The sequence below is a fragment of the Perca flavescens genome, chromosome 4 (genome assembly GCF_004354835.1).
Source record: "Perca flavescens isolate YP-PL-M2 chromosome 4, PFLA_1.0, whole genome shotgun sequence".
Taxonomy (NCBI): domain Eukaryota; kingdom Metazoa; phylum Chordata; class Actinopteri; order Perciformes; family Percidae; genus Perca; species Perca flavescens.
Genome location: NC_041334.1, coordinates 9,137,585 through 9,149,535, shown reverse-complemented (window position 1 = coordinate 9,149,535; position 11,951 = coordinate 9,137,585). Strand labels below are relative to the sequence as shown.

Genomic DNA, 11,951 nt, shown 5'->3' with positions numbered 1-11,951 from the left:
AATGTTTTTCAATCTTAAATGTGTACACTGTTCCTGCCTTGTTTGATTGGAACAGTCTGAGTCTGAGTGGAGACTGATATTGATGAGAAATGGCCCATCAGCACAAACAAAAGGATACAGACTTGGGCGTGGGATATGAAACTAAACAAACGCTCCCATTTGGCCTGATGTGGAACAATGGTGGCTTCAAGTCTCCAACAACCGTAACGACTGTCGTTACAACAGCAGGAGCACTATCCAACCAAGCTAGATAAGGTACCTGCTGACATTTTGTAATAAAGGAACTATTTCAGTTCTTTTATAAAAAACAAGATAGAAACAAGATAACTGACATTGGGTTTGAAATGTCAAAGTGTCTTCAAGGGAAGTCAATTAATGTGTTGTAAATACTTTGCCTCAAATACAACACTTATCTCCATACAAATGCATTTAAAAAAGACAAAACTAAAGAAAACTAAAACAAAGACAATATTTTTGAACATTCACATTAATCAAATGATCATGTGCCATCTACCTTGCTAACTGACCTGTCATATAAATATGTCCCTCCTTAAGCCTCTATATTTTCTGGACTTTTCAGCTATAAGGCTTGTTACACTCATCTTCAAACATTGTGTGTAAATATATGTATATTTACAGTGTTCCTAATATCATCTTCAGACAATGTATTTTGGAGAGTTCAAATGTGGCAGGAACATTCATTTTGGATAGTTTGTCAATTGTTTTAAGGTCCCTTTCCACTTGGTGTGATGTTTAGGGTAGGCCTATAGTGCTGTCTTCTGATCTTTTAACAACATTTCACTATCTTTTTGCCCTTTAGTCCCTGCACACCAATGGCAAACCCATGGTAAAAAAAGATCATCTCTGGCTCTGAATGTCCTTCTTTATCTTTCTCCGACCACCCGCTGACTACTGGCCGAAGACTTGCAGTCAAACGTTTGTATTCGGGGAAATTTACTCCTTTGTCACAAACTGTATTACTGGATTTTCCCTACCCTGCAGACCATAATTTAAAGTATTGTGTTTCTTTTTCTTTTGAGGAGAGTATCAGATCACTTGAATTTCCCCCTGGTGGGATAATAAAGTTTACTTTGACTTTGATTAAAATCGCCAAATTGCATTGAGCTAGATGTTCCCTATGCGAACTTGTAACTGTAAGTGTAGGCTACAGTACTTAGTTTGTATCCTTTCAAATGTGATCAAGTGAGAGGAGGCTACCTCTCTGTGATTCATCATGTTATCTCCTGCTGCCATCTGGTGTTCACCAACATAACACATTAAAGCCATCATCAACCTCTGGGTGAACTGGATACTATCAAGACATTACACCTTTTAAACTGATTGGATTCCAATGGTGATATAAAGTAAACATTATATTTAAAGTTTATATATTTCAAATGGTGATATAAAGTAAAGTCTTTATCCTGAAACTGGATTGAAGATGGCAGGTCACTGTGAACTAGAGTCAAGAAAAATAAAAATTTGATTTTAGAAAATAACCCAAACAAGTGTAAATATTATTAGCAGGACTTTAAAGACTTATTTACAAAGAAAGATGCCCTGGCGTTTCACTCAGAAATGTATTTGTAAATATTATTCAATAAAATCTTAACCTAAGGTCAGGTAGACACGAAGGATTAAAATATAGTCCTACATAAAGGAAATAAAAAAAAGGTTCAGTTTTGAAATAGCGGCTGAGTTTGGCTCCGCCCACAGAAGCTCGCGCCATCTGTCCTCTCTTACGTCCGCAGATAAGACGTAAATACTGCCGGTCGACGGAGCTCAAGCCATTCGCTTCTAACGACAGCTAGAGAAAAATGAGTGGCCGCGGGAAAGGAGGAAAAGGACTCGGCAAAGGAGGCGCCAAGCGTCACCGTAAAGTTCTCCGTGATAACATCCAGGGCATCACCAAGCCCGCCATCCGCCGTCTGGCCCGCCGCGGCGGAGTGAAGCGTATCTCCGGTCTGATCTACGAGGAGACCCGCGGCGTGCTGAAGGTGTTCCTAGAGAACGTGATCCGTGATGCCGTCACCTACACCGAGCACGCTAAGAGGAAGACCGTGACCGCCATGGATGTGGTGTACGCTCTGAAGAGACAGGGCCGCACCCTGTACGGCTTCGGAGGTTAAACATGATCCGGAAAAACTACAACAACCCAACGGCTCTTTTAAGAGCCACACACAATACCTCTAGAGAAATACTTCCTGATGTGAACTATATTATTCATTATGACTTCTGGTCACACAAGCAAATCCTGTGCTTTATGATGATTTAGTCTTTTTTTTTTTTTTTTTTTTTTTCTCATACGCTGCTTAGTTTATGCTACTGTGTAGTATAATAAATATCAAACTGACTGGAAGCATTGAAGGACAATGGCTCTTCAAAGAGCCACACACTTAATCTTAAAACACTGAATTGATGTCCTAATTTATCTCTTACTATTTAATTCCATGGAATGTTTAAGATTAGACTCAGATTAGTATTACTTAGGGGTGGGCGATACTGGGAATGTTGGTATTGATCCGATACCAAGTAAATACAGGGCTAGTATCGCCGATACATTTTACTTGTAACGTCACGATCATTGAATAATTTTGTGATTTTTGCCTTTAGTTAGTTGATTATGATAAAACACAGGACAAAGATTTTAGGCAAATCTAAATGTTTTTATTTACTAACTAGAACAATATAAAACAATGTAACGGTATAAAAATAATATAACTAAATATAACAGTCAACAACACAACCAAAAATACTTTCTGTTACACACATCTGTGAAAAATAGTCAGTTGTGCAAAATAAGTAAACAAAAGTTATCGTTATCTCTGCTCTCTTCAAAGCCACCAGACTTTTGACAAAAACATGTTACCTTGCAGAACGAGGGAGTTGCTGCTCTACCGCTGCCTCCATCTGTTAGTTTGTGCTATTGTGTGATTCCGGTGTTTTAAACGGTCAGTTGGGATTCAGCCAAGTCCCACAATGACACTAACTAACTAACCGATGAGCAACTCTGGTGTTCTGCGAGGGTAAATTACTTTTTTTTTTCAAAGGAACAACATTGTTCATCCCAGGCTCATCCAGCCACATGTCAAAGTGTCCCTGAGCAAGACACTGACACTTAACAATAAAATGTAGTGTTACGTTTGCTTAGATGACAGCAACATCTAGGGTTTGAACCAGGGGCGATTCTAGCATTAGACCTTTAGGGGGGCTCAGCCCCTAATGAGAATCTGACACGGATACAGTGCCTTGCAAAAATGTGCATGACTGGGTTACAGGTGCATAGCATCGACGACAGCGACACAGGATATTAAGCCTGTTTCTTTCAACGTGTAATTGTTTGCTCTCTGTCACTAACAGACAAGTTCACAAACTCTAACTTGAAACTATAAAATTGATTTTAAAAATGAATTTGTTTTTTATTATTATAATTTTTAGCGGGGCTGAGATGAAATGAAGGCCACTGGTTTAAACTCAGATGTGCAATGTACATGGAGTGCAATTTATAATATCCTAGTTTATCTAAATTCACCCTGGCGTTTAAAAATTAGGCCATAGTTTGGCCATCCGTGATTGTTTAGGTTCCCAAACTTTTTCACGTCAAGGACCACTAGACTGATACCTATGGAAGAAATTATAGGAAAAATAAAATATTCCCCATTTGGCTGGGGACCCCCCTGGAAGCCCTCCCCACTGTGGAAACCACTGAACTAGTCAAAATACAGAGATAAAATATAACATTAAATCAAATGTCAGCACTAAAACTATTATGTATGTGTTCTTTTAGTTTAAGTTTAAACATTATATGTTTTCTGTCGGTGTGACATTGAGGCTTGTTTCTTTGAACTTTAACACATAGTTTTTTTCTTGTATTTGTTTATTCCATGAGATGATAAACTGAAAGTATGACCAAAAAAATCCCTCTGTGGCGGAATACAGGAGGCCAGGCTACTGCAAATGGAAATTTAACGTTTATATTTATAAGTGTGTTTGTGTTTACATAATTGTGTCTAACCCTTGAACGTGCTTTAACAATAAAAAAAAAAAACCTACAAAGGCAAATTACAGAATAAGAAACGGAACAATAACAATGTGATGGGGATAATTAGTGAACATCCGGGGGCTGTTGCACAAAAGTAGAATGAAGAAATCCAGGATAACTGAAAAAGCGCCGCTTGACTTAGTGTGATCTACTCATCGCGGCTTAATCGGTTGCATGTTTGCCGAGCCAGGATGAAAAGGTGAAGCTATGTCAAGCCAGGCGTACATAGTTGGGATAAGTGCAAGTTCACGGCTTTCTTATATAGACCATGGTATCGGTCACAGATTTATTGATGCTAAAATGGAGAATACGCATTGTGTATTCTTAACACAGAGTGAGCAGCAGCTTCAAATGGAATAATGACAATGTGAAACACATTTGTAAAAAAGAAACCCGGCCGCTGTAATAAAACAGCGAGAGAAAGCAGACGATCACGGACAAACTGAATGGGTAAGTAGCCTAAACATATACATTAACTGACCACTGTTCTGAATTGAAACTGCCATACCATTTATGGAGTTAGGCTAATTATTTGCACAAATGAGCAGTTGTACTCTTTGCCTTAAAAGTGAGCAGAAGACTAACGCAGGAAATGTACCATGAATATCAATTACAACCACTAATCTACAATGTTGTGAAGCGTACATGTCCCTCTCACTCTCCTATGGGCTAAAATAAGGAATATATTTACTCCCACTGCTCGCTTTTCAGGCAAAGTGTGCAACAGTTTTTTTGTGGAAATAATTAAACTAACTCCTTAAATAGTTTAATTTAAGAGCAGTAGTTCGTTAAAGTATATTTTTAGATCATTCAGTTGGTCCCCTTCTGCCACGTTTGTTTCTCACTTTTTTTTTTACAGAGGCAGTTTCCTTTTTTATTTATTGTATGTGTTGCTTCCTAGTAGGCCTATATGGACATAGAAAAGAAAGACTCTGAAGAAATAGGACTCTAAAATCTAGAAACTATGAAGATAATTAAGTGATACATTTAATGCACACGTTAAACATTTCCCCACCAGCTAAAGGTTAAAAACCACTGAGGTGTCCTCTCCCTATTGTATCATGAATGTAGCCTTACTGGTCCAGTGAACTAAGACTATAATAAGAGAGGATTGTACAATTATAAGTACAATTATTATAAATTTTAATAATTGTTCAATCCTCCCAAATTATAGTCCCAGTTTACTGGAGAGAACACAAAGTGTGTGCCAAGAATGGCAAATACAGTCTGCTATCGTTAGAACCACTAACACATGTACAGCACTTTATATATTATCCTTCATCACTGACTTCATTTAAAACACATTTGCAACTGTATCAGCCTTTTCTAATTATCTCAACAACTGTCGTAATATATTCATCAAACTTCTAACAACAATATGAACAGCAGTGACTGTCCCATGAATAATTATAAAAATAGTGGTCACAACTTTATATAACAGTGCTTTACTTAACAGCAGTATGCACCTAATGTATTTTAATGCAGGCTGATAATAATAATGTAAAAGCATTGCTGAGTACACAGAAAAGGCCTCAGGATTAATAAATCCTGGCTGTTAGCCTGGTGAGGAGCAGGCTAGCTGCACAGAATAAATCTCCATGGTAATTTAGGTGCCTCTGCTTTTGTGCAACCAAATCTAATTCCCCCCCCGTTTAATCTGTCACGCTTTATTTTGAAACGCGGTGCAATTTAAACGGAGTCTTGTTGTGAATACAGAAACTTGACTGATCTCTTCACTGATTGGACGATCATGCTTACGCTCACTCTGGCCAATCACGAAGCAGCAAGGTAGATATAAGGCCGGTTTAGGCACTGTGACTGTACATTTTCTAGTATTCGAAGATACAACAAACACGAAAAATGTCTGGAAGAGGGAAAACCGGCGGAAAAGCCAGAGCTAAGGCAAAGACTCGCTCCTCCCGTGCCGGGCTCCAGTTCCCGGTCGGCCGTGTCCACAGGCTGCTCCGTAAAGGAAACTACGCTCAGCGTGTAGGAGCCGGCGCCCCCGTCTACCTGGCGGCTGTGCTGGAGTACCTGACCGCTGAGATCCTGGAGCTGGCTGGAAACGCTGCCCGCGATAACAAGAAGACCCGTATCATCCCCCGTCACCTGCAGCTGGCTGTCCGCAACGACGAGGAGCTCAACAAGCTGCTGGGCGGAGTAACCATCGCTCAGGGCGGCGTGCTGCCCAACATCCAGGCCGTCCTGCTGCCCAAGAAGACAGAGAAGCCCGCCAAGAAGTAAACACCCGGAACTGGCTTTTACCGACACAACAAAGGCTCTTTTAAGAGCCACACACATCTAACTAAAGAGCCCTCCTTATTTGTATACTGTGAAAATCCTTATAGTTTATCTATCGTTAATGTAATTAACACAATGTGTATTAATATTTGTGTGCGTTAAGTGACGTTTTTGTTGCGACGTGCATTAACTTGCAGACAAGTCTTCATCTCCAACTGTCCCCTGTCAAGAAAAGCCCCCGAGCCCAATTAACTTAGATTAGATAGAATCAAATATTACAATTAAAATGTTAATAGTCTCTGTAGGCGTTCTTTGAAACATTCAAGCGGGTAAATGTCAAAATCCAACGGGATGCTTTTGCACAGGCAGTTCTAGCCCACTGCATATGCCCGAGTGGGCACAGTTTGCCTAATGTTTTAGGCCATTGTATCAGAAATAAGTTGTCTTCTAGTCAATGTTTAATAAAAGCTCTCCACTTTTATACCTGGCGGGCACATGTTAATATTTAACACATACTATAGCGGTTTATTTTTGTGGATGAGCGATACACACGATTTGTTCTTGATCTCGTTAGTGTCTGCAGTACATAAACAAGATCTACCATAAAAATGTCTCAGTATAATAGATAGCATTGTTTCAGGACTGTTGCTCGGTTAGGGTTTGTATGTGGCTCTTAAAAGAGCCGTTGTGTGACGTAGGACGGTCTGTGGTGAGATTAAGCCCTCTCTCCGCGGATGCGGCGGGCCAGCTGGATGTCTTTGGGCATGATGGTGACCCTCTTGGCGTGGATGGCGCACAGGTTGGTGTCCTCGAACAGGCCGACCAGGTAGGCCTCGCTGGCCTCCTGCAGAGCCATGACGGCGGAGCTCTGGAAGCGCAGGTCGGTCTTGAAGTCTTGAGCGATTTCTCGGACCAGGCGCTGGAAGGGTAGCTTGCGGATCAGCAGCTCGGTGGATTTCTGGTAGCGACGGATCTCTCTCAGAGCCACGGTACCGGGCCTGTAGCGGTGAGGTTTCTTCACGCCGCCGGTGGCCGGGGCGCTCTTACGGGCAGCCTTGGTGGCCAGCTGCTTCCTGGGGGCTTTTCCTCCGGTGGATTTACGGGCGGTCTGCTTGGTTCTAGCCATTTTAGTTTCTCAGTCTTCTCTATGCTTACAGCTCAAGAATGAATACTGCTCGGAGTGAACAGCGGCTTTATAAAGGAACTGCCGGAGCCAGGGCAGCGCTGATTGGTCCAGACCGGGAGACACGCGGGCTGTAGCTGATCCACTATTGGACAAAAGGACTCGCACAGCGGCGAGATAACGGCTGCTGTCTCAACAATGGCACATGTAGAAAATAAACGGTTACAAGTAGGCTAAAGTTTACATTATGTAAATATTTGTTTGTTTATCCACGTTATAGGAGATATAGAAGGAAGAAAGTTTATTATATTGTCTTTTGATTGAATAAATTAACTGGCCACAGCCTGAGTCAACTTCAGCTCTTTCTTTCTTGAAACAGTTTTTGGTTTAATTTAGATCTTAATATCAGCAATATCCCTGTTTCTTTGTCCCCCCAATTTTCAAATAAGTTGGATGCAGATGATTAAAATAATTCAATTTCAATTCAATTCAATTTTATTTATAGTATCAAATCATAACAAGAGTTATCTCGAGACACTTTACAGATAGAGTAGGTCTAGACCACACTCTATAATTTACAAAGCCCCAACAATTCCAACAATTACAGTAATTCCCTCAAGAGCAAGCAGTGCGACAGTGGCGAGGAAAAACTCCCTCTTGGGAAGAAACCTCGGACAGACCCAGGCTCTTGGTAGGCGGTGTCTGACGGGCCGGTTGGGGGTGTGATGAACAGTGGCGATAATAGTCACATTAATAATGGAACAGTGACTGGATGTAGCGGGGAGCTGCAGGGTTCAGCAGGAAGAAGCATGACATTGCAGGGCACCGCTGAGCTCGGCAGGGAGTGCAGCAGGACCACGGCGACAGCTGGAACCAGGATCTTTGTGCCAACGTTCTCCAAGGAAATACGCTGGGGGAAAAACATAAGGACTCCAAAGGAAATAGTAACAAGCATTTCTGGGAAAAACAAATAGTAATAGTAAAAGTAATCAATAGTGTGTCAGAGGAAGGAAGTCCCTCGGCAGTCTAGAACTATAACAGCAACTAAGAGACAGGTCCCTTTTTCTTTCTTTGTCCCCCCAATTTTCAAATAAGTTGGATGCAGATGATTAAAATAATAAACTCTATCCTAATGGAATAACCTTCCTGTTTCTCTGAGATCTACTGTGAAACCACTGCTTCTGGACTTCTTTATTTGCTCATCTTAAAACAACGTATTGTCCATTTGTTGCTCTTTTGGGGATTCGTTGATTTAATTATCTGTGTTGGTGTGTTATTTTGTATTTATAGGACCCCATTGAAAAGGAATTGCTCCATTTTAAGGGTCTATCCTTCCAGCTAAACAAGATGTATAGGTAGATTCATGAACAAGTGTAAGTTAAGGAGTTAATGTTATCCTCTTAAATGTGGCACACATGATAGATAAACAAAACAATGGAAACAGACGTGATAATGTTGTAGGAAAACAGCTCTCTTGTGAATCTGTGGTGGCTCTTAAAAGAGCCTTTTGGTGCACTGAGTGCAGGTTAAAGAGCCACTTTACTTCTTGGACTTCTTCGCTGCAGCTTTCTTTGCCGGAGCTTTCTTCACAGGGGTCTTCTTCTTTGCCACCTTTTTAGGGGCAGACTTCTTGGGAGTAGATTTAACTGCTGGCTTCTTGGCAGCTTTCTTCACAGGAGACTTCTTGGCCGCCGGTTTCTTGGCCGCTGGTTTCTTAACGACGGTTTTCTTGGCTGCGGTCTTCTTCACTGCAGTTTTCTTAGCTGCGGTTTTCTTCTGCGGGGACTTGGCAGCGGGCTTCTTCACCTTAACGGGAGCTTTCTTGCCAGTTTTGGCGGCTTTAGGCTGAGCCTTGGGGAGCTTGAAAGATCCGGAAGCCCCAACCCCTTTATTCTGGACCAGCTTTCCGTCGGTCACCAGCTTCTTCACCGCGGTGTTGATGCGTTTGTTGGCCTTTTCCAGGTCGATGCCTTTGGTGGCCAACGTCTTTTTGATAGCCGGAAGCGAGGTGCCTTTACGGTCCTTAGACTCAGTCACGGCGTCGAGGATGAGCTTCGGGAGGGAGGGCCCGTCACTCTTTGGCCGGGGCGCTGCCTTCTTCTTGGGGGCTTTGGCCGGGGCTTTCGCTGCTGGAGCTGCTGGAGCTTCTTCTGCCATGTCTGTGTCTTTCTCTGTCGCGTTACAGTCTGCTGTGTTCCTGCTTGGGCAGGAGGCGGGACTTATAAATCTGATGAGAACCGTGGAGAGTCAACACACAGCCGCTCAGCTGCCCTGCTGAAAATGTGGCCACACTTTGTGTTTTCTCTTCCACAATTTGAGGATAAAATTCATAGAAGAGAAACTTTTAAAACAAAATTGTTAATTTAGTGGTAAGCAAACCTTCCCCCCTTCACACTGAGCTCATGTTTGGCGACGAGGACTCGTTCATTTGATTACAGGAGGCTTCAAACCTCTCGGATACACAGTCATTTTGGAGTACTCACAGCGAGTTTTCCTCACATTTTGTCTTTAAAAATATCTAAAAGTAATGTTCATTAAATGTGACAGTGGTTTTCAAGTAAGCAGAGACATTTGAGGATAGAATGAAAGTGAAAGTGCATTAATGTGTTTTATTTAGTTTAAATTGGGGACGTTTTCAGTGGTGGTAAACACACTGGAAGGACTCAGACTTATTAATAGAATTAAAACAAGAAATTCATAAAATCTTACAATTAAAATGTCTAACTAAATCATACATTGAGCTGTGGGAGTTATTAAAACGAAGATTAAAAGACTTCTTCAAATTTAAATGTAGAGAAATAAATAAGATTAAAAATATAAAGCTTTAATCGAACAATACGTTAATTTAAAACAGATGAAGAAAAGATCAAATTCAGATGATGAAATCATGTTAGAAGTAAAAACACAAATAGATAACTTTAATAATGAAATATTGTATAACATTTATAAACAAACAAATACAGATAATAGAGGAAACTTAATACATACTCTTAAAGCTGGACAACAGCAAATTCAAAGCAAATTTATTAAATCTATAAAGAAACAGGACGGTGATGTAGTGTTTGATGAAAAGCAGAAAAGACAAGTGATCAGAGAATTGTGTACAGAAGCATATAAACATATAGAAATAGATAGTGGCTGTGTAAACATTTTATTAGATAAACTTCCCTCATACAGCTCACTGAAATTCTCAGAGCTTGTGGGAAACATAAGAAATTATGAAGTGACACAAGCCATCAAACAACTAAACGTTGGTAAAAGCCCCGGCCCTGATGGCCTGTCTACAGAGTTTTATCAATTAAATATCGATGATGTAACAAATATCCTCACAGAGATGTATAATGAAGGTGTGAAAAGTGGCTGTATGGGGGAATCCTTTTATCAGGGTGTAATGTGTTTGCTTTATAAGAAAGGAGAAGAAAATGACATTGATAACTACAGACATCTGACCATAATGAATACAGATTATAAAATATTAGCCAAAGTAATTATGAATAGATTAAATAATATATTAGATGAAATTATAGAAAAAGAACAAACGTGTGGCATTAAAGGCCGTTTAATGTGGGACAATCTCTGCACACTGAGAGAAATGATAAATAAGCCTGATAAAAAAGACTTTTATATAATCGGGCTGGACCAAAAAAAGCCTTTGATTATATTTCTAGAGACTATTTATGGGCTGTGATGAAGTCTTATGGCTTCCCAGAAAGTTTTATTCATTTGATTAGATGTCTGTATGTTAAATCTAGTGTGTGTATTAATATAAATGGTGTTTTAACAGAACCTTTTAAAACAGGGCTGTCCTCTGAGCGCCAAATTAAACCATGATAAAACAGAGAGAGTTTGGATCCGAGCGGAAAGTAAGAAACGTGACCTCAACATTAAAGTAAAGGATGAAATTAAAATCTTAGGTTTGACCATTTGTAATCAAGACTGTAGTAAAAAAAACTGGGAAAATAAACTATGTGAAGTTAAAGAAGAAGTTAAAAAATGGGAAAACAAAAACACCAATTATAAATCAAGAGAGAATATTGTCAAAACTTTTATCTTATCCAAACTCCTGTTTTTGGCAAACATCCTTCCTCCATCTCACAAAATGATAATTAAATTAAATAAACAGTGTGTAAACTTAGTTTGGAGAGGGAGAGCCAGACAAGGTCCAGAGTACAACCTTATCTACGGTGATTTTATGTATAAATATGACAATCTTAAAATTGATTGGAATGGCCTCCCAAGTAAAATGATTTTTAAAAAATTTAATGACTATAAATATGGTGGGTATATAAATTATAAATTTTTAACGCACAACGAAGGAACTCAGTTCCTGAAATTTAAAAAAAATAAGAACCTATCTGAGAGCATTCGCGATATGAGGTGCTGATGTCGGTGAATAGACTCGCTGTTAGAGCTGTTGTATCATGGAGTTGTTATGTAAAAACAAAAAAGTGTCCCATGATTAACTGTGACGAAGACGAGACCCAACAGCATCTATTGATGGATTGCTACAGGGCAAAAGAAGTCTGGGACAAATTAAAAGGGTAT

General features: G+C 40.1%; 4 protein-coding genes across 4 annotated transcripts; 2 read left to right on the top strand and 2 right to left on the bottom strand.

Moving 5' to 3' along the window:
* The first annotated feature begins 1,812 nt into the window (after positions 1-1,812).
* LOC114553964 (histone H4) lies at positions 1,813-2,150 on the top strand. The gene has a single exon (XM_028575443.1). It carries the CDS (start codon positions 1,818-1,820, stop codon positions 2,127-2,129), a length of 312 nt encoding a protein of 103 aa, XP_028431244.1. The 5' UTR covers positions 1,813-1,817; the 3' UTR covers positions 2,130-2,150.
* A 3,742-nt stretch (positions 2,151-5,892) lies between these two features.
* On the top strand, positions 5,893-6,338 carry LOC114553958 (histone H2A). The gene has a single exon (XM_028575438.1). The coding sequence runs from the start codon at positions 5,903-5,905 to the stop codon at positions 6,284-6,286; it is 384 nt and encodes a 127-aa protein (XP_028431239.1). The 5' UTR covers positions 5,893-5,902; the 3' UTR covers positions 6,287-6,338.
* Positions 6,339-6,912: 574 nt separating this feature from the next.
* LOC114553953 (histone H3) lies at positions 6,913-7,474 on the bottom strand. Its single transcript, XM_028575432.1, has one exon. The coding sequence runs from the start codon at positions 7,407-7,409 to the stop codon at positions 6,999-7,001; it is 411 nt and encodes a 136-aa protein (XP_028431233.1). The 5' UTR covers positions 7,410-7,474; the 3' UTR covers positions 6,913-6,998.
* A 1,017-nt stretch (positions 7,475-8,491) lies between these two features.
* On the bottom strand, positions 8,492-9,580 carry LOC114553949 (histone H1). Its single transcript, XM_028575429.1, has one exon. It carries the CDS (start codon positions 9,561-9,563, stop codon positions 8,946-8,948), a length of 618 nt encoding a protein of 205 aa, XP_028431230.1. The 5' UTR covers positions 9,564-9,580; the 3' UTR covers positions 8,492-8,945.
* Positions 9,581-11,951: the final 2,371 nt, after the last annotated feature.